The following is a 21616-nucleotide window of genomic DNA, read 5'->3' on the forward strand; positions in this document are numbered from 1 at the left end:
TCCCACATGCCACAACTAGAAGGACCCACAACTAAAATATGCGACTATGTACTAGGAGGATTGGGGGAGAAAAAGCAGAGAGAAAAAAAAAGAACATTGGCAACAGTTGTCAGCTCAGGTGCCAAAGCTATAGTAATCAAAACAGTATGGTACTGGTACAAGAACAGACACACAGATCAATGGAACAGAATTGAAAGCCCAGAAATAAAACCACACATCTATGGACAGCTAATCTTCGACAAAGGGGCCAAGAACATATAATGGGGAAAGGAAAGCCTCCTCAAGAAATGGTGCTGGGAAACTGGACAGCCACACACAAAAGAACAAAAGTAGATCATTATCTTTTCCCATGCACAGAAATAGACTCAAAGTGGACCAAAGACTTGAAGGTAAGGCCTGAAACCATAAAACTTCTGGAAGAGAATATAGGCAGTACACTCTGACATCAGACTTAAAAGGATCTTTCCGAATACCATGTCCACTCAGACAAGGGAAACAAAAGAAAAAATAAACAAGTGGGACTTCATAAGACTAAAGAGCTTCTGGACGGCAACGGAAACCAAGATCAAAATGAAAAATCAACCTACCAAGTGGGAGAAAATATTTGCAAATCTTATATCTGATAAGGGGTTAATGTCCATAATATGTAAAGAACTCAGACAAATGAACCGCAAAAAAACAAACAGCCCAATCAAAAAGTGGGCAGAAGACATGAACAGACATTTTTCCAAAGAAGACATACAGCTGGCCAATAGACACATGAAAAGATGCTCAACATCACTAATCATCATGGAAATGCAAATCAAAACTACACTAAGATATCATCTTACACCCGTTAGCATGGCTATAATCACCAAGACAAAAAACAACAAATGTGGGAGAGGTTGTGGAGAAAAGGGAACCCTCGTCCACTGCTGGTGGGAAGGCAAACTGGTGCAGGCACTGTGGAAAACAATATGGAAATTTCTCAAGAAATTAAAAATAGAAATACCATACGACCCAGCCATCCCACTACTGGGTACTTATCCAATGAACTTGAAATCAACAGTTCAAAGAGACTTATGCACCCCTATGTTCATTGCAGCACTATTCACAATAGCCAAGACATGGAAGCAACCCAAGTGCCCATTGACTGATGAATGGATAAAGAAGATGTGGTATACGTATACAATGGAATACTACTCAGCCCTAAAAAAAAGATGGAATAGTCCCATTCACAACCACAAGAATGGACGTTGAGGGCATCATATTAAGCAAAATAAGCAGATAGAGAAAGACAAACACTGTATGATTTCACTCATATGTGGAATATATGACTTATGGACAAAGAGAACAAATTAGTGGTTACCAGGGGAAGGCTGATGGAGGGTGGGCACAAAGGGTAAAGGGGCACGCTTATATGGTACATGACAAATAATAGCATACAACTGAAATTTCACTACATTATAAGCTCTTATGACCACAATAAAAAATAAATTAAAAAGATTGACTTCTCCATTTATATTGAGCACTCTGTGTGCTGGCTCAGCTAAGGTGCATTCACTGCTCACGACAGACACACAAAGTAGGTTAGCCCCATTTAACAGTTACAGGAACTGAGGCCAAGAGGAAACTGAGGCTTGAGATGTCAGCTAGTAAGTGGCAGAGCCTGGGATCTCCTGGGAGCCCAGAGCCTCCACAGGGCTCAACCCTGAAATTCCTGGCGCCATCTGGTGCTGCCCCTCAACAAACCAGGCGGGACCACCTGCGGAGCTGAAGGTGGAAGCCGTTAGCCCAAGAACAACACAAAGGGAGCCACCTCTTTGACGAGAAAGAGGGACATGCAAGGCAGCTCAGAGCAGGCTGCCCACGGGCCGCAGGCAATGGGGAGACGGCTGGCAGAGGTGGGAGGTGGCTGACCCTGATGCGCTCCTCAAATGGAAGTCTGAGGTGGGGCTGGGAGGTGAACAGGAGGGTGACTCTTAGGTCTGGGGTCTGGAGAGGTCGGGACGAGGGCAGGGGTGAAACATGTCAGGAGCTCAAGGAAGAATCAAGTGTTCGCGGTGTGCCTGCTGTATACCCTGCCCCCGCAGTCGCGTCTCCTCCAGGCTCAGGAGGACGCCAGCAATCTGCTGTCAGGAAGGCTGCTCTACCTGCTCCCCACAGTGTCCCCAGCACCCAGCCCGCACAGTGCCTGGCACACAGTAGGCCGAATGAACCACCCAACAGCCCTCTAAAGGGGGTAAATTCCTACCTCCATTGCCAAGACGAGAAAACTGAGGCTCAGAGAAGGTCAGGGCAAGAGGATTGGAGTGCAGCTGGGCCCAGCTTCACAGGGAGCTTTTCATAGAAAAGCCTGGGGTTATGAGGTCTGGGGCAGGCAGATCTCTGGTGGGACTGGCCACACCCCAGTCACCACCTACCCCCTCTTAGAGCATCTGCCCTGAGACCTGTGGGGCAGCCACCCATCTGGAGTAACAGGGCCCTGCTCTCTTTCTCTCTCTGGCCTCAGTCTCCTCGTCCGTGAAATGGGAACGGTCATGCCCGCTCTCGATGAAGGGGTGAGATCAGAGGGCAGGCCCAGGCAGGTCAACTTCCTGGGAGGGCGGGTGAGTCGGGAGGTGTTCACCACCAGGGCACTGTGCCTGGTGCAGGGAGGGGCCCAAAAATGCTTGCTTGAGTAGGGACCAGTGCTCAATAAATCACAGCTGTCATTGATGCTGCTGATGCTGATTAGGGAGAGGGCTCCCAGCCCCCTCCCACATTCACCCCGTCCCCACACAACTCTTCCACCTCCATCCCTCCCCCATTCAATCCTCCCCCCACCGCACCATTTCCCTCTTCCTCCATTCTCTTCCCGCTGCATTTCTCTTCTCTCCCCTACCGCATCCAGTTCTTCCTTCGTCCTCCTCCACCCCATCCCCCACTTTATTTTTCTCTCCTTCCCCCCACCCCAGCCCTCCTCCTCCCCAGCCCCATTATCCCTGATGTCCCTTCCTCACCCTCCACCTTATTCCACCCCCTCCCCCTCCCCACCTTATCCTCCCAGCTCTCCCACCCCCTGGGCACTAGGCCTGGGTGGGTCCAGCCTTTGGTCCTGGCAGGTGGGGCTTTATAACCCTGGCAGGCTCAGGCTCTCAGGAAGTGCCTTCCCCTCCCCTCCTTCTGTGGTCCCTCCCTCCCTGCTCAGCAGTGACACTGTTGGGGGACTGGGGGGGCATGCTGCCTGGGCCAGCACAAGACGGACCCAGGGCTCCAGGGCTCCCTGCCTGCCTGGGACTGCCGGCCAGCAGGCTACAACTGCCCTCAGACAGCCTCATCAGCTGCCCCCAGGAGGCTGCAAACCTGCTGGCCGCCACCACAGGGGCCCACCACTCAGCCCAGGTCTGCCCCACCACTGTGCACCTCCCTCAGTTCCCTAAACACACTCCCCTATTCCTCACAGCCTCAGCCCCTAGTGGCCCCCACCCAGCCCAATCCTACAGGCCATCGAGACTCAAAGTATCAGAGCAAGTTCACAGGGACACGCATTTGTTTCCTGCCGTAATACATCACCACAAACTGCATGGCTTAAAATCTCAGAAATGTATTGTCACATCCTGGAGGCCACAAGTCTGAAAGCAAGGCGTCAGCAGGGCCGCAGTCCAGCTGGAGGCTCCAGGGGAGAACCCGTCCTCGCATCCCCCAGGTCCCGGCGGCTCTCAGCAATCCTTGGCTTCCTTGGTGTGTGGCCACATCACTCCAACTTCTGCCTCGGTCTTCTCTGCGTGTGTGTCTTTTCCTCTTCCGTCTCTTATAAAGACACTTGTCATTGGATTTAGAACCCACCCTGGTGACCCAGGATGATTTCATCTCAAGATCCTTCCCTTAATTACATCTACAAAGACCCTTTTTCCAAAGAAGGTCACATTCCCAGGGTCTAGGCATTCGGACATGGACAGAGCGGCCACCATTCAACCTACTCAGACAATATCCAAGATAGAGGCGTGTTAACTCTAAAAGGGATGGAGCAGCTGTTAAAAATCTCCCTCACTTCACTTTCTTTGTGCACAGTGGGGGGGAAAAAAAGGAGACAAACTCTGGAACAATTTATATTTGATTTCCATTCTACTCTTGCCCCTGACCCTAACGTGGCTGGTAACTATGGAGCCCTGTAATGAATTTCTAAAGAATTCTGAAGCTACGTCCCAAGATGTACTGAGTCCAGATTACCCTAACAATGATGATGTTGTTAGGGTACCCAGAAAAAGAAGGGAGCTTTCAGGTGGGGACAGGAACCCCAAGCACAGGAAGCTTGGCACATGCAGTTGGCACCGCTTTATATTGAATTCAGTCTTTTATTTTCTGAAGAAACATCTTCTGTCCCTCAAGGCAAAGGGAGAAATGATTTACTGTTTAAACTGGATAACATATGTAAAGTGTGGGCCTCGTGCCTGGTCCACAGAGATGTGGTCATTGTTGCCCAGTGATGGGGCATCTCATGCAAGCTCTCACAGATGTCAGATTGCCCATCTTGTAGCAGAGAAAACTGAGGCCCACAGAGGGGAGAGGGGCTGCGGTCTCCCAGAGTGCCCTGAGGCTCAGCTAGCTATATACAGTGCCTCTCTGTGGGGAGGAGGCCCAAGGCAGGCCTGGGATGAAGCAGGTGTCTTAAAGAGGTGTCAGAAGTGGGATTGAGGGTGGACTAACATTTTTAGAAATGGCCAGGACACCAGCCAAATGACGTCAGAAAACTAGGCTGAGATTTTAGCTGGGAAATGCCTTCTGTGAGGGGGAAGAAGGCAGGGACCCTTTGGAACAGGTGTGAGGAAGCCACAACAAACTTGCCTTGAGTAGGTATCTCTCAGGGCTGTCTTTGGAAGGGTCCCTTCCTACAGCCATTAGTCCCAATTCCAAGTTCTCAAAGCTTCTAAGGATTAGGTGCAAAGAGAGCATTACACTTCTTTTTTTAAATTTTTTTTTGAAGAAGAAGATTAGCCCTGAGCTAACATCCGCTGCCAATCCTCCTCTTTTTGCTGAGGAAGACTGGCCCTGAGCTAACATCCATGCCCCATCTTCCTCCACTTTACATGTGGGACGCCTGCCACAGCATGGCTTGACAAGCAGTGCAAAGGTCCACACCCGGGATCCAAACCGGTGAACCCCAGGCTGCCAAAGCAGAACGTGCGAACTTAACCACTGCACCACCAGGCCGGCACCTACACTTTTTTTTAAGAGGACAGAGCATCCCACTTCTCAAAGGGAAGACCCTTGGAACTGAAGTGGAATGTAGGCTGGAGGGTCCAAGGTGTTTGCCCCGAGCTGAAACCAGTGGGGCTTGTCCATGGATATTAACCTGGACCTAAAGGGTCACAATCACTCTGGAGCTGGCCCATTCTCCAGGCCAGTAGGATTCAGACAAGAAAAAATGAGGCTGATTCTTCACTGGGGGGCGAGGAGTGCAGAGAAACGTCCCACTCAGACCCACCCTGGCCTTGCCCCCTCCCCCAATTCTACATAGCTTAAAGTTTGGGGAGCTTCCCTAGTTTGGCAGCACAAACAAGGAGAACCATGCAGCAGGGAAAACTAGAGATGGAGCTCTTGATCTGAGCCACCCACCAGCCTGGATTTTTCAGAACCATCTCTATCTCCCTAGGGCTGTTTCACCCACTCCATCTGCCAAAAAAGGAGACCAGAATCTTTCCTACTCATTCCTTCTCAGTAGGTCCCAAGGGTCCTTCTGGAGACTCAGGAGGTGGCAGGGACTGGGCTGTGCAATGGTTACAGCACAGCCCCCGGATCTGGGTTAGAGCCCAGGCTGACCTCTTGGCTCTGTGACCTCTAGCAAATGACCTTACCTGTCTGAGCCTTCCTTCTCACTGGAAATAAGAGGATAATCACGCCTAAAGGCGTTTACCTACACAGCAGATTCTCAGTAAGCGCAGTTTATTAAGGCGGAGGAAGGGTCTCAGGCTGAAGCCCGCAAGGTGACCCAAGAGACTTGTTGAGACCTAGGAAAGGAGCGAGACCAGCAGCTAGTGGGAGCCCTGAGTCCTCTCCAGCCGGAGGGCAGGTGAGCCTGGGCGGGCGCCTTGCCTGCAGGAGGTCTGCAGCTGGGAAAACTGTGGGTGTCTGAGCAAAACCAACCAGTGCCTCGCCGGCACCAAACCAGCAGCCGAAAGCACGCGGACGGAGTATCCAAGAGGGCGCGCGCAGGCCACGCCCTTATACTCAGGCCATGCCTCTGGCCCTTAGGCCAAGCCTCTGGCCGTTGGACCACCCTGGGTTCTTCTCTGCTCTGGTCTCGCCCTGTGTCCGCAGCTCCCGCCCCAGTGTGTCCCCTCCCTTCTGAGGCCACCCCCGCCCTAGAACCCCCTTCCCTCCGCGACTAACACACCCCACCCCGAACCCCTTCCAGCTGTGACCCTGTGCTTCGGCCCTCAGGCCACGCCCCTCACGCGTGCCTTGGGCCAGTTCCCCCCCTCCTTGGTGGTGGCCCTTTGCCTAGGCCACACCCTTGACCACTGCCTCACTAGGACTTCAGATCTGGCTCCTGTCCTCACCTTTCCGCCGCATCCCAGAGGGGCTGAGACCCCCGCGAGGCCGAGGGGCGGGCCGCCCAGCCCGCGGGTGTGCGCGGAGCCGGACTCTCCGCGCCGCCCCATCCGCATCCCCCCTCTGGTGCCACCAGAGGGTGCGCGTCTCCTTCGAGTTGCGGCGGGAAGGCGTGGATGGGACCTGGAGCTTGTGGATCCGAGAGGCGACTGCCGCTGCACGTGCGGTGGCAGCACCGCCCCTTCTCTCCTGACCCCGCCTTCCAAGGTAGGGGCTGGTGTTGTCTGAGCTACAAGGGCCGCTTGCTCCTGCAACACGGGTGTGCCTTCCCACACCCCTCCTTTCCCCTCTGGCTATCCTTAGCCCCTCTAGCAATCGGGACAAAAGGCGTAAATCGATTACCAAAGAGCTTCAGCCAGCTGTCGGCATCTCCTCAGACGCCAGCGAAGGCCATGCCTGCTTCTGATAACTTTGGTTGCCTCCTATTGTGCTACTGTGTACATATTAGGGGTTCAATTAATATCCGTTCAATGAATGGCTGAATAAATGAATCAATGCTTTAATAAATAAAAAAAAATCCAGTGTTTGTCAGTTTTGTCTTCGGGCGGATGTGCGGAGTCTCCTATTCTAGTCGTTCATGCCATACCACTGTAAGGATCCTGTGGTAACACATTTTTTTCTCGGTCCATTCCAGACTGAGAGGAGAAGGTCGGCATTTTGTAAGCACACCTCCCAGCCAGAAATCCAGTTGTCTCTCCGTGGTGTTGGGATGGAGAATCGCCTTGCATCACAGCTTTAGTCCTGGCTTGGCTCGTGGTTTGGCTGGCCCCACCACCTGGCTTAGACACAGGAATTGCACTTCAACTGTTTCTGTTTTCCTGCATGTTTTGTGGGGCTCTTTTCTTGAGACTTTTGCCACAAACTCTTTCCATTCATTATGAAAATATTATATGTCATATTGGCCGGAGGGGATCTAAAATAAAACAGACACCATATTGCACAACGAAACGTACAGAAATTCCTACTGTCCGCTCGCTGGGTGGCGCTAGAGGCTGATGTTTCTGAGGGCTGAGGCTGCTAATTTCCCACCAGGAAGGTCTGGCGGTTGTGAAATTCATTTTGCTTCTGGGCAGCACAGAGCCCCCGGGGAACTCCTTTCCCCCCACTTTCTCATGACTCAGGCTCTCCACAGCTTTGATCCGTCTCTGTGGGATGGAGCCACAGTCTTGACCGCTTCTTTTGATACCTCCAACAGGCATGGAAGGGAAGTGGGGAATCCTATGGGGTAAGCCTCAGTCAGAATTGTGAAGTGAGTCAAGCTTATTTCCAGGAACTGTTAAAATCTTTTCTCTCTGGCCCTTTGGGGCTCCCCCTGGCTTCAGGAGACCCATTCCTGTCTCAGAGGAAGAAGTGAGATGTGAGGTGGTAGTGGCTGGGAATGTGTTACCAGTCCCAGGAGCCTTGGCATTTTAAAGGACACCTAGCAATGCCACACGTGTGGGGAAATTTAAATACTGCAGCCTCAGAGTTGGGTGGGTGGACAGAGGACGGACACTTCACCCCTCATCATACACCACAGCCCCCTTTCTCTGCGGACAAGCCGAGCACCCAACACAATGTCGGGCAGGACCTGAGGGGCCGTGGGGAGCTGCTCTTCCTCCTCATCAGGAATGTGTGTCCCAAGGGATGCAGATCAAGGCACATACTTTCAAGGCGCAATTACTGCAAATGCACAGTCTTGTGAACGATTTGCTTTCTAAGTGCCTACTCATGGGTAAAGTCACTATGCGTGAGTCCTCTCACCAGGGGATAATCAAAATATTTAACAACTGGTACAGACAGGCACTGACTAGTCAAATGGCCACTGATGGAGCAGAGCCCCTGAGGGCCACTGCTGAGCCAGGCCTCATTTGCAGGCATGAGGAAGACTGGGACATCGGTGGGAGGTTCTGCAAAAGGGCTGTTCGCCAACCAGTAGAGCATCTTTCAATATTCTAACCAGTGCTGCTATGCCAAGGTGAACAGGCCAAGTACCAGCCCTGCTCTCGTCTCCTCCACAGCCTCATCCCTCCCCCTGCAGAGCTGGACCCCTCCTTTCTCTTCTACATCCATACTCCTGTTCTCCAGTCTTTCAGCCAGAGGCTGTACCATCTCCTCTTTCAGTAGCCCTCAGTATGGGAATAGGTGTGACCTAATCTGTGGTGGGCTTTAGAGACAAGCATGGCCCAAGCCAGCTGTGCATGAGAACCACCAAAGCAGTGCCTAAAACCCAGTAGTCCGGGTCACCTATACTTTTACGAAGGATGCTGGGTAAGGTTGATGCACAGCCAGGCTTCGAGATTCCTGCCTGCCTCCTAAATCCGGGATCAGCAGGAAGCTCTGGGGCAACGTTGGTACAGTCACCTATGAGTTCCTGGAAGGAAGGTGGGAGCTAAGAGCCACTCACAAACACTGTTTCCTCCTCATGCATGCGGTCAGCCCAAGGAGCACCACCACTGTGACCACAAGGATTCCCGCCACCGAGACAGCAGCGATGACAATGTTCCTCTGCAGGAAGCGCAGAAGCTGCGCGCACGGCAAATTCCCGTTTCGAATACCTAAATGAGAAGACACGTGGCAGAGTAAACAGAGGGAGAGGACCCCATACAGATCTGCAGGGATGGCCTGTGAGCTCTGCCTCCAGCAGAAATGAAAACCTTAGCATCTGAGCTGCTGGCTCCCGAAAACCTCTTGGGAAAGGAACCAGCTTCGTTTAGGAAAGCATTCAGAGGGGAGAGGAGATGCTGGTTGGTGGTGGAGGTGAGATGCTGAGGGTATGCGCTGGAGAGCAGTAAAGCAGCCAAAAGAAGGTTGAAAAAACCACGGTTTGTAGGAGGTGAGGGAAGAGGAGGGGAGAGTTCAGATGGGAGGAGGCAGGGGCATTAGATGTGGCAGAAAGTCCTGCTGTGATGGCTTTTTAAGAAGACTGGAGTCAAATATTTGGTTTAAAGCTTTTCACAGGCACTGATACAACCTTTTCTCTCCCACACCCCAGCCCCCCAACCTGCGCTCCTCCAGCTTCTGGAAATTCTCCTGGGCACATGATCTGCCTGATGTGTGTAGGTTTGGGAGAATTTCATGACAGAAGGCAAACATAATGCCAGAGATGACCCCAAGCTCTTACAGCCCTCCGGGGACTTGCAGAAATCTTGAAGGTAGATTTGGAATGCTGCTGAATGTGGGCTTTGGAGCGCAAGGCAATCTTAGCTAGACCCTACTTGACATCGGGGACTCCTAGAGCTTCTATCACCCCATTTGTATTGTGACCAAAAAAGCAAATGAACTCAAGGAAAGAGAGCACAGAGGTACAATGACAGGAATCAGATGGTTTATTGTGGAGAGCTGCTGAGGGGAGCTTAGTGATAGAGGCTGGAGAACCCTGGCCAAGGGCCTTCTTAGGTTATGGGGAAAAAATTGTGCATGTCCAATTTTTGCCTTCATCTGTGCCACGTCAAGAGGCAGCAGCATCAAGCCACTCTAAGGGCTCTGTTGGAATGATTCAGCATTCAATTTTGGGGGTTTAGGAAGTGACAACCAGGTATAATTGTGACAGCAGGTGGCTACATGGAGGGAGTGAACTGGGCTTGGTCCCAGCACGTTGACATAATGGGCGAGTTTCTTCGCACTCTGAACGGGCCCAGGCTCAAGTGATCCAAGGTTGAAGATCAGGGATTAGGTTAACACCGGGCACTTAATGTCTCCTGCCTGTCAGCAAGCTTCGGTGCCCAGTCATGGCAGGGACTCAGAAGACGATGCGCATGTTTTGAGTGACCATGGCTGTGTAGAAACAATGTAAAAGTAGTATCTTTGTGAAAGGGGGGTCAAATTCCTGGAGTTAGTTTAATTTATAATTTTAACTGCAGTTCATATGCTTTTGAGGGTGAATTGAAGGTATGCCGACATCTATTCTGTTAAAATACCATGAAAGGCAAACAGACACGTTCTGAAGTCATCTGTTTTTTTGTGGGCTTTTTTTGGTGAGAAAGATTGGCCTTGAGCTAACATCTGTGCCCATCGTCCTCTGTTTTGGGGCTGCTGCCACAGCATGGCTTTGACAAATGGTGTAGGTCTCTTCCCGGGATCCGAACCCATGAACCCCAGGGCTGCTGAAGTAGAGCGTGCTGAAATTAACCACTGTGCCACCAGGCCAGCCCCTGTATTTAAGTATCTTATTTAGCTCCTGCTATGTAGATTACCTGGACTAACTGCTTCCTGAAGTGTTTTTTTATCTGCAGTAGTTAACTGCTCACTCACAGCCCTGTTGAAGAGAGGGGGTTCTTCATCTCTTTCCGCCTCTGAAATGCGATCTACAAAAGACAAAAGACAAAATGTGTTTGTACAAAAACACCCATTGGCCTGTGATTAGTTCTGTTTTGTTTAATTTTTTTTTCTTTTGAAAGATGCTTTCATTACAGTCTTATTTGGGTGAATCTAAGTAATACGCACTCTATAATGAAAGTAGCGAAGTGTTTAAAGACACATAAAGATGCTTCTACAAGCTGTTTGCATGAAGCGTTCAGTACGGTCTTATTTCAGGGAATCTAAGTAATTGTCTGGGTTTATGATGAAAGCAACTTCCCCTAGAGTCAAAGTGAGGAGTTAGGGAGGATTTTGGAGAAGAGTCCAAGTGTACATCAGTGTTTTGTTTCTGTTTATTTTTTTAATCTAACAAATTTCTACAGATGACCCACCCGTAGACTGAGGCTGTGGTTCTCACACTTGAGTGTACATCAGAATCACCAAGATGCCTTGTTAAAAGCTAGATCCCTGGGCCCACCACCAGAGTTTCTGATTCAGTAGGTCTTGAAGGGCCTGAGAATGTGCATTTCTCACAAACCCTGAGTGACACTGATGCTGCTGGCCAGGGACCCTACCCAGGACCTTTCAGTCGGTCTCTGAGCCTCTCTGACCCCAATCTCCACTAGTATAAAACAGAGATAATAAGACCGACCTCACAGATGCAGTAACATTCATGAAAACAATTTATAAACCACAAAGTACTATAAAAAAACATTTCTTGAATTGCAAAGGCAAGACAGAAAAATTAATTACACTGAAATATTCACTTATGGGTAGAGGGACTGCAGAATGGTTTAGTATAAACAAACAGGGTTGAAAATCAGAAAGATTTGCATCCTAACTCTACCACTGGCTATCTTTGACTCATTTTTATGAGACCTGTCAAAAGGCCTGAGTGAGTTTAGCTTGTAGAAAACTGGGGAGCCAGGAGAGCTGTCTGTACCCAACACAGGAATGGCCCTGCAGAGGGGCTGGGAGATGTTCTGAGTAGCTCCAGGGAGCAAACTGGAACCAATGAGCAGGAGCTCCAGAGAAATCTGTTTGGATTAACTGTTTAGCAGTTAGAAAGTAGGGCTATCAAAAAGGGAACATGGAAAGTGAGGACTAATTAATTGTGTGACCTCAGAAGACTTCAAGGCTGGAGCCCCAGTCCCAGAGGGGAGACCTCCAAGAGCTGAGGGGCAGTTTTGGGGTGAGTCTGGCGAATCTGCCTTGGCCTAGTTCTTAAAGGGGTGACAATGAGACAATGTGGTTAAGACTGTCATGGAGTATGTGATAACAGCCTCATGAGATCTTAATTATTTCTGGGGAAAGAAAGAAATGCGTTCCTTATTCACTTTGGCTTAGAAAAGAGAGAAAACTCCCAAGTTAATGTGAGTCATAATTACTCAACTTTGGAAATGCCAGCTTGTCAAATCAGAGTCAACTGAGTAACAGCCACAGACAGAAATCTCTGGATAACATAGAGGGTTATAACACTTAGGGGCTGTGTTTGCCTTGCTCTTTCGTAAAGTTGTAAAAAAGATAGACTTGTCACTTGCACACAAATTTTTACTTTCCTTGTCTCTGTACCACAGAAACAAAAAAAAATAGAATTAGGAGACACTGTTTATACTTATCATCAATATGATCCTAAGTTTTCATTTACCTAAGGTTCTTTGGAGAGTTTGAAAGATGTTTTGTTCATTAGAACTAAGTCACTAAGTCCAGCCCACACTCAAGTGGAGGGAGATTAAGCTCTACCCTTTGAAGGGAAGGTATCAAAGAATTGTGGACATATTTTAGAACCACAGTAGGAATGAAATTCAAAGAAAGACGGTTGAACAAAGGAAACATTTGCTTGTGTCTATATGAGCATAAGGACTTCAATCAGCTATCTCTAGTTTTATGCAAGAATTATGGATAGAGAAAAGTGACACCCTTACAGAGGCATCTACACTCTGCAGAAAGACTTGACTTGAGTATGTGACCTGCACCATTAAGCAGAGATCCCTGAATGATTTCCAAGATATTAGGTTGAGCCATATGAAATTGGAGATATTTGACTACTTTTGATCTACAAGAACAGTAAGTTCAAATGATCCAACCTAACTTATAGTCCCAAGAGAAGTTTTCTAATCTACATATTTCTGCTAATCTTGAGGCTCCTAGAAAACCAACACCATGGATTATCAAGATGAGTGTAATGATCAGTTTGTATTGTGATCCTTTGTTTAAAAACATATATGGAATTGAGCTCAAACCCAGTGTATATTGATCACTGCACACATTGGGGGTCTGGGAAGACAGAGGAAAGTGAGTCCATTTTAGACTTAGAAAGTGCTCAAGCATTGAGTCAAGCTCCTACAGAGAGAAAAATCAATACAGCTGATTATGGAAAGACAGTTTTAGAAAAGTTGATGTCATTTTTGGTAACAAGCAAAAGTTCTAGAGAAATCTATCAACATGGCAAGTTGGGACATGCTACCGAGGTCTAAGAGGGGATGCCACACTTTTTCCAGGGGGCTCAAGCTCAGCGGGGCGCCAGGAACTCCCGGCCCCTTCCGGTGTCACAACAGGGGGGCAGGAAGTACCCACAGTCAGCTTCTGTATTTGAAAATTATTTCACATAGTGACCACGTGAAAGGAAAATGTTACCCTCATTGTTCTCCACCGGCACTGTTTCAAGCACACCAGCAGCACAGGCGGAACCCGTTCAGCAGAAGACAGAAGGGCTGAAGGTCTTGCCTTGGGGACACTGGGCGTCTGGTCTAGTTAGGAAATCTACGTCATCACATCATTGCTCTACGTGATGTCTGTGAAACTCTTTCTGCCTAACAGTTCTTCCAGGTGTTTTAAAATGGGCACACTATGCAGGCATAACTGGCGTCTCTTACAAGCATCCTGAGTTCAAACACCAGCACTGTCTCCTCCCCGGCTGCTTGACCTGCGGCAACTTACTTAACTTCAGGAGCCACATATGTAAAATGGGGGCATAATGATAATGCAACATACCACTGACCTAGTTCATATTCCCATGCCCAGGAAAGACCACAGATTTACGAGCCCAGACAGTGACATATTGGTCTGTTTTTCCTTTTAAATCTTTAAATCTTTTGAGGGAAGAAATGCTTCATGGGATTCTAGTTCCTCAGCCTGTCTTCAGAGCCGATCTGCCTTCACCACAGCTGCATCTGTAAGAGGAGCCTTTGCTCATCAGCGGAAGGGGGTGCCTTCCCACATTCCTCCTGAGGATGGAGAGAGGTCTTCAGGGTATCGCTCAGGAATGTGCTCACACCTCACTAGCTGCGGCCCAGGGGGAGAATGGGACTTCACTGGTAAGTTTGGGAGAAGGAATTGGGTGGCCGTAGCTAGCTCGTTTCTCTCTTTTTTGGCATCCATCTGCCTGCAGAGAGCAAACCTCCCAATCTGCCCTTGACGCTGGGAATTTTACAGAAGCAAACTCTCACGGTGGGGGTTTGGGGAGGTCAGGGGTATCCTAAACGTTACCAGAGATTAGGGCCTTCTGCCTGGCTCAGGGCAAAGCACCCAGATTATTCAGCCAAATATTTCTCGAGAAGACAGTTTGAACTCCATCTGCTGGACCTTTAGCTCAGTCTCACATTTAGTTCTGAACTCAGGCAAGAGGAAGAAGAGGTATTACTTATTGATCCCAAACTCCAATTTTATCCATCTGCATTTACCATTACTGGAAATTCTGTCCATGCTGCCAAGGAAAAATTCTGGTTCAGCAGAATTCCCAGCAGCAACACTGGCTCCTTTGATGAAAAACATGAAAAAAATTGAAAGAGAGAAGTTTTTATCAGTACCCACTTACAAGCACCTTAGGCCCGTATTTTGGTTTAAGTGTTGAAATGTTAATATAGAAGTCAACTTGGAAATATGTGTTTGAAAGTTTATGTGTCAGTGTAGAGAGAGGCACCAGCTGACTGCTGATGGCAGAGGTGGGGCCCAGGATGATGCTGTGGGAAATGAACCCCAGGAACTGGAATTCACATCTGTATGCAAAATTCCAACACTGTGTTCATCCCGCTGCTGCCCAAGGCACTTCCGTCCACTGCTGGCAATTTCTGATACACAATTCCATCCTCAGGACCTGTGATCAAATACCTTTCTTAATTCTCAAAGTGCTACTTTTAAAAAATAAGAATATGAGGCTACTTTTTGGAAGAGGATATTCTTCAGTTTTATTTCTATGGATGTGCCTAAAGCAAGTGATTTTTTTTTGCCTTGGTCTTATCCATGGAATGAGGCACTGTGACTGCACCAGCTCTCACCAAGGGCTGAGCTAAGCATCAAACCAGGTCATGCACGTGCGGGTATAAAGCGTGCCCGGCACAAAGTGATAACACTCTGCAGGGGTTCTGTTGTCAGGAACCATGAACACCACTTGCAATTCTGGTTCCTGTCCTTTGAACAGCCTCCAGAAAGCAAGAGCCTGTCTGACACACGAACTTCAGGGATCACGCCAAAATAGAGGGATAGTCACACTTCATACCATAGACTTGGAAGTCATAGAAAGGATTTCAGACAATTCTTTCGTTCATATCTCAATTGGTCTCTGCCGCACAAGTAGCTGTTTTAAAGGATGATAAAATGATAGCATGGTACATAAGTACAATCCCTAGGCCTATAGAAATATGTACGCTTGTAGTTTTAAACACATATACTTGCTTTCTTTCATGGCTCTCTTCGTAATTGATTTGCCTGCTGTTCCTGTTTCATCAAATGGTGCCTCATACGGGACTTTGGAAAACACTTGCAGTAGAATTTCATCTCAGGTGAAATAAATAAAGGTGTGTTAATACGAGTAGTTCAGAACTGACATAGTTTTCTCTGTGATACCTAAAGCAGTCCATAAATACAGTGCATAAATGATACAAGCCCAATGGATACGTGAAATTATACTCTAAAATACTTTGCCTTGGGAAGGGGAATCCTAACTCCTAAGGAAGAAAGTGATTGCACCGGATGTCCTGAGCAGTAAAGATATACAGCTAGAAATTTTGCCCCAAATCTCATGAGATTTAGTGTCATAATTTTTCTTCTGGCTCCTGTTGTCATTCTGACCTGCCTTTGAGACTTTCCCCAAGATGGCCCACAAATATGGGTGAAGGCTGCGGGAGTAAAAATAAAGCAGGACAGATTTCTAAAAGTCAGAAAGCTCTTTATTTATAAAACTATTCCTAATTTTTCATGATTAATTTTTTTTTAATATTAATTTCTCCTTCCTGTTTAAAGTTTTCAGGCTACTACTTTTCCCTAGGGACAGCAGTTCATTTTTCCTTTTACGTTTACTTTGCTAAGCCACAGAAAACAATCAACCCAAATTTCATTCACCTGTATATATTCTGAGTCCTTTTTCAAGGGCTGTTGGTACATTGGTGGATGGTCTACTCACCTGATGGAATAGTTGCTTACGATAAGGACACAAAAAAATTTATTATCACATTCACCCATTCAAAACGATGAGGTCTTGTCACCAGCCCTTTCTTTGATGAATGTCTTGACCTTCTTGGATTGTTGCTCAGAGAGAACTTGGCAAGTTTATCAGCAGCCCACCAATTCCAAGGCCGACACTGGCATGGCACTGGGCACGTCAGAAGGCCTTCGGGGGTGATGGGACCCTCCCAAACCCTGAACCAGAACCCCATCCTCAGATGCACTCACTCCCCTTCCATATATGTGGGGCTGGATTCAGAGACACAGGGCACCTGCGTGGAGGAGAAAAGTCTTCTGATTCCTGGATGGGAATTCCTGAGAGCACGGATAGCGGGACTGCAAGAGCCATCTACATCCAGCCACTCATTCAGTCATGGTCACCTGCCCGTCATTCAATCAGCCATACAGTCAGTGCAGAATTAGTGGAGCTTCTTTAATGGCACACCTGGAAGAAGGGCAAACCCAGAATTCTTGATATGGGACAGCCCCTAGAAAAAAGGTCCACATCCCCTGGAGAGAGACGGCCCCTTCCAAGGAGGACTGAGAGGGCTCGCTCTGTGATCAGAACATCCAACATCTCCTGACCCAGAGGGGAGTGTCAGCACTCACACTCCCGGGAGCTCCTTCTCAGACCAAAGGCGATGCTCAGGGTCTACTCCTGACCCACACATGGGCCCCAGAGAGGAGAAATCTCTCTATATTCTATATATTAATCCCTTATCAGATATATGATTTGCAAATATTTTCTTCCATCCTGTGGGTTGTCTTTTCACTCTCTTGATAGTATCCTTTGATGCACAAAAGCTTTTCATTTTGATAAGTCCAGTTTATGTATTTCTTCTTTTGTTGCCTGTGATTTTGGTGTCAAAATTAAGATACCACTGCCTAATCCAAGGTCATGAAGACTTTCCCCCTATGTTTTCTTCTAGGTGTTTAATCATTTTAGCTCATAAATTTAAGTCTTTGACCCACTTTAGTTTTAATTTTTGTATATGGTGTAAGGTAAAGATCCAATTTCATTCTTTTGCAGGTGAATATCCAGTTTTCATAGGACAACTTGTTGAAGAGACTGTTCTGTCCCCTTGGCACCCTTGTTGAAAATCAATTGACCATGGATGTATGCATTTGTTTCTGGACTCTCTATTCTGGTCCGTTGATCTATAGGTCTAGCCTTATGCCAGTGCCACATTGTTTTCATAATTGCAGCTTTGTAGTAAGTTTTGACATGAAGAAGTAGGATTCCTCCAACTTTGTTCTTCTTTTTCAAGATTATCTTGACTACTTGGGGGTCCATTGAGATTTCATATGAATTTCAGGTTGGATTTTTCTATTTTTGCAAAAAACACAGTTGGGATTTTGATAAGGTTGCTTCAAATCTGTAGATCACTTTGGGGACTACTGTCGTCTTTACGAGAGTAAGTCTCCCAATCCATGAACACAGGCTGTCTTTCCACTCATTTAGGCCTTCTTTAATTTCTTTCAGCAATGTTTTATACCTTTCAGTGTACAAGTCTTTTGCCTCCTTTGCTAAACGTATTCCTAAGTATTTTATTCTTTTTGATGCTACTGTAAATGGCATTGTTTTCTCAATTTGCTTCTTAGACTATTCACAGCAGAGTATAGAAATATAACTTTTTAGGATTTTATATACATAAGGTCATGTTATCTACAAGGAGAGAATTGTACTTCTCACTTTCCAATTTCATTTCTTTTCTTGTCTAATTGCTCTGCTAAGACTTCCAGTACTGTGTTGAATAGAATTGGCAAGAGTGGGCATCCTTGTGTTATTCCTGATCTTAGAGGAAAAACTTCCATTCTTTCACCACTGGGTAAGATGTTAGCCATGTATTTTTCACATATGGCCTTTCCCACGTTGAGGGAGTTCCCTTCTGGTCCTAGTTTATTGAGTGTTTTTATCACAAAAGGATGTTGAATTTTTAAATGTTTTGTTTTTAACGGTGGTAAAAAACACATAACACAATATTTACCATGCTAATCATTTTTAAGTGTACAGTTCAGGAGTGTTAAGTTTATTCACATTGTTGTAAAACAGATCTCCAGAACTTTGTCATCATGCAAAACTGAAACTTGTACTCATTAGTCAACAAGGTCCTGTTTCCTTCCTCCACCCCCAGCCCCTGGAAACCGCCACTCTTCTTTCTGTTTCTATGAATTTGACTACTCTACGTACCTCATATAAGTAGAATCATTCAGTATTTGTTTTCCTGTGACTAGCTCATTTCACTTAGCATAATGTCCTCAAGGTTCATCCACGTTGCATGTGACAGAATTTCCTTCCTTTTTAAGGCTGAATAATAGTCCACTGTATGTATATACCACATTTTGTTTGTCTGTTCATCTGTTGATGGACACTTGGGTTGCTTCCACCTCTTGGCTATTGTGAATAATGCTGCTATGAACATGGGTGTACAAACATCTGTTTGAGACTCTGCTTTCGATTCTTTGGGCTATATAAGCAAATATGGGATTCCTGGATCATAGAGTAATTCTATTTTTAATTTTTTGAGGAACAGCCCTACTGTTTTCCATAGAAGATGCACCATTTTATATTCCCAAGAACAGCACACACGGTTTCTAATTTCTGCATATCCTTGCCAGCATTTGTTATTTTCTGCTTTTTGATTAATATCCATCCTAACGGGTATGAGGTGATATTTCATTATGGTTTTGATTTGCATTTCTAACGATCATTGATGCTGAACATCTTTTCATATACTTGTCAGTCATTTGTGTATCATCTTTGGTGAAGTGTCTATTCAAGTCCTTTATCCATTTTTTAATCAGGTTATTTCGGGTTTTGTTGTTGAGTTTGAAAGAATTTGTTATAAATTCTGGATAGTAACCTCTTATCTGATATACAATTTGCAAATATTTTCCAAAGGTTGCCTTTTTACTCGGTTTATTGTGTCCTTTGATGCACAAAAGTTTTTAAGTTTGACGTAGTCCCATTTGTCTATTTTTGCTTTGTGTTGCCTTGCTTTGGGTATCATATCCAAGAAATCAATGTGAAATCCAAGGTCATGAAGCTTTTCCTTTATGTTTTCTTGTAGGAGTTTATAGTTTTAGGTCTTACATTTAGGTCTTTAATCCTTTTTAAGTAATTTTTGTTTATGGTGTTAGTTAAGGGTCCAAATTCATTCTTTTGCATGTGGATATCCAGTTTTCCCAACACCATTTATTGAAAAGACTGTCTTTTCCTTATTCAGTGGTCTTCACACCCTTGTTGAAGATCATTTGACCGTATCCATGAAAGTTTATTTCTGGGGTCTCTATTCTTTTCCATTGGTCTATATGTCTGTCTTTATGCCAGTACCACACTGCTTTGATTACTGTAGCTGTGTAATATGTTTTGAAACCAGGAAATATAATGCCTCCAGCTTCATTCTTGTTTTTTAAGACTGTTTTGGCTTTTGGGGTCTCTCAAGATTCCATATGAATTTTAGGATGGATTTTTCTCTTTCTGCAAAGAAAATTGCCTTTCAGATTCTGATAGAGATTGCATTAAACCTATAGATCACTTTGGATAGTATTGACATCTTAACAAATTAAGTCTTCTAATCCATGAACATGGGATGTCTTTCCATTTACTTGTGTCATTTTCAAATTTCTTTCAGTGATGCTTTTTTTTGAGGAAGATTAGCCCTGAGCTAACATCCGCTGCCAATCCTCCTCTTTTTGCTGAGGAAGACTTGCCCTGAGCTAACATCCGTACCCATCTTCCTCTACTTTATGTGGGATGCCTACCACAGCATGGCTTGCCAAGCAGTGCCATGTCCACGCCCAGGATCTGAACTGGGGAACCCCAAGCTGCTGAAGTGGAATGTGAGCACTTAAGCACTGCGCCACCAGGCCAGCCCCATCAGTGATGTTTTATAGTTTTCAGTGTACAATCTTTTGCTTTCTTCTTCTTTTTTTTTTTTAAGATTTTATTTTTCCTTTTTCTCCCCAAAGCCCCCCAGTACATAGTTGTGTATTTTCAGTTGTGGGTCCTTCTAGTTGTGGCATGTGGGACGCTGCCTCAGCATGGCCTGATGAGTGGTGCCATGTCCCCACCCAGGATTCAAACTGGCGAAACCCTGGGCTGCCAAAGCAGAGCACACGAACTTAACCACTCAGCCTCGGGGCCGGCCGTTGCTTTCTTCATTAAGTTTATTCCTAAGTATATTTTTCTTTTTGATACTATTGTAAATGAAATTTTCTTAATTTCCTTTTTTTATTGTTCATTGCTAATGTCTAGAAATGCAACTGACTTTTGTGTGTTGACTTTGTATCCTGAAACTTTGTTGAATCCTTTTCCTAGTTCTAACATTGTGGGTGTGTGTAGTCTATAGGATTTTCTACATATAAGATCATATCATCCTTGAACAGAGATAACTTTACTTCTTCCTTTGCAATTTGAATACCTTTTGCTTCTTTTTCTTGCTTAATTGCTCTGGCTAGAACTTCCAGTACTTTGTTGAACAGAAGTAGTGACAAGCATCTTTGTCTTGTTCCTGATCTCAAAGGAAAAGTTTTCACTCTTTCATAACTGAGTATGATGTTAGCTGTTGGATTTTCATATATGGCTTTTATTATGTTGAGATAGTTTCCTTCTATTCCTAGTTTGTTGAGTGTTTTTATCATGAAAGAGTGTTGAATTTTGTGAAATGCTTTTTCTACACCAATTGAGATGGTCACGTGGTTTTTTACTTCATCCTATTAAGGTAGCATATTACAATGGTTGATTTTCATATGTTGAACAATGCCTGAATTCCAGGAATAAGTCCTGCTTGGTCTGGTATATGATCCTTTTAATACAATGTTGGATTCAGTTTTCTAGTTATTTTGTTGAGGAATTTCGCATTTATATTTATAAGTGATATTGCTCTGTAGTTTTCATATAGTGTCTTTGTCTAGCTTTGGTATCAAGGTAATACTGGCTTCTTAGAATGAGTTAGGAAGTGTTCCCTTCTCTTCAATTTTTTGGAAGGGTTGGAGAAGCATTAGTGTTTTCTCTTATTTATTTGTTTGGTAGAATTCACCAGTGAAGCCAACTGATCCTTACTTTTCTGTATTCAGAAGTTTTGATTACTAATTCAATCTCCTTACCCATTATAGGTCTATTCCAATTTTCTATTTCTTCTTGAATCAGTTTTGGTAGTTTGTGTGTTTCTAGGAATGTCGTTATTTCTTCTAAGTTGTCCAATTTGTTGATATACAATTGTTCATAGTATTCTCTTATAATCATTTTTATTTCCATAATTAGTAGTAATGTCCCCACTCTCATTTCTGAATAAATAATTTGAGTCTTCTCTCATTTTCT

The 21616-nt window shown here is 45.8% G+C and overlaps 2 protein-coding genes across 17 annotated transcripts in view; both read right to left on the bottom strand.

Annotated features, from left to right (window-relative positions):
- ZAP70 (zeta chain of T cell receptor associated protein kinase 70) overlaps positions 1-6641 on the bottom strand; it is a 33925-nt gene extending 27284 nt beyond the window's left edge. The window contains exon 1 of the mRNA XM_070235091.1: positions 6522-6641. The gene's annotated coding sequence lies outside the window, so the exon portion shown is untranslated. The remainder of the gene's footprint in view (positions 1-6521) is intronic.
- Positions 6642-7050: 409 nt separating this feature from the next.
- C15H2orf92 (chromosome 15 C2orf92 homolog) overlaps positions 7051-21616 on the bottom strand; it is a 47143-nt gene continuing 32577 nt past the window's right edge. For 4 of the 16 annotated variants that reach the window (XR_011425909.1, XR_011425910.1, XM_070235100.1 and 1 more), the window contains 5 exons: positions 15526-15627; positions 14535-14609; positions 10749-10859; positions 8960-9110; positions 7051-7486 (listed from right to left, as the gene is read on the bottom strand). Coding sequence is in view for 7 of the 16 variants with exons in the window: in XM_070235100.1 (XP_070091201.1) it covers positions 7354-7486; positions 8960-9110; positions 10749-10859; positions 14535-14609; positions 15526-15627 (572 nt within the window). In the remaining 9 variants the exon portion in view is untranslated. Of the gene's footprint in view, positions 7487-8959; positions 9111-9858; positions 10330-10748; positions 10860-14534; positions 14610-15525; positions 16739-21616 lie in introns of those variants that run through there. The other 12 variants (XR_011425912.1, XR_011425908.1, XR_011425911.1 and 9 more) reach the window with 8 other exon arrangements.

Source organism: Equus caballus, chromosome 15 (genome assembly GCF_041296265.1).
Source record: "Equus caballus isolate H_3958 breed thoroughbred chromosome 15, TB-T2T, whole genome shotgun sequence".
In the NCBI taxonomy this organism is placed as follows: Eukaryota; Metazoa; Chordata; class Mammalia; order Perissodactyla; family Equidae; genus Equus; species Equus caballus.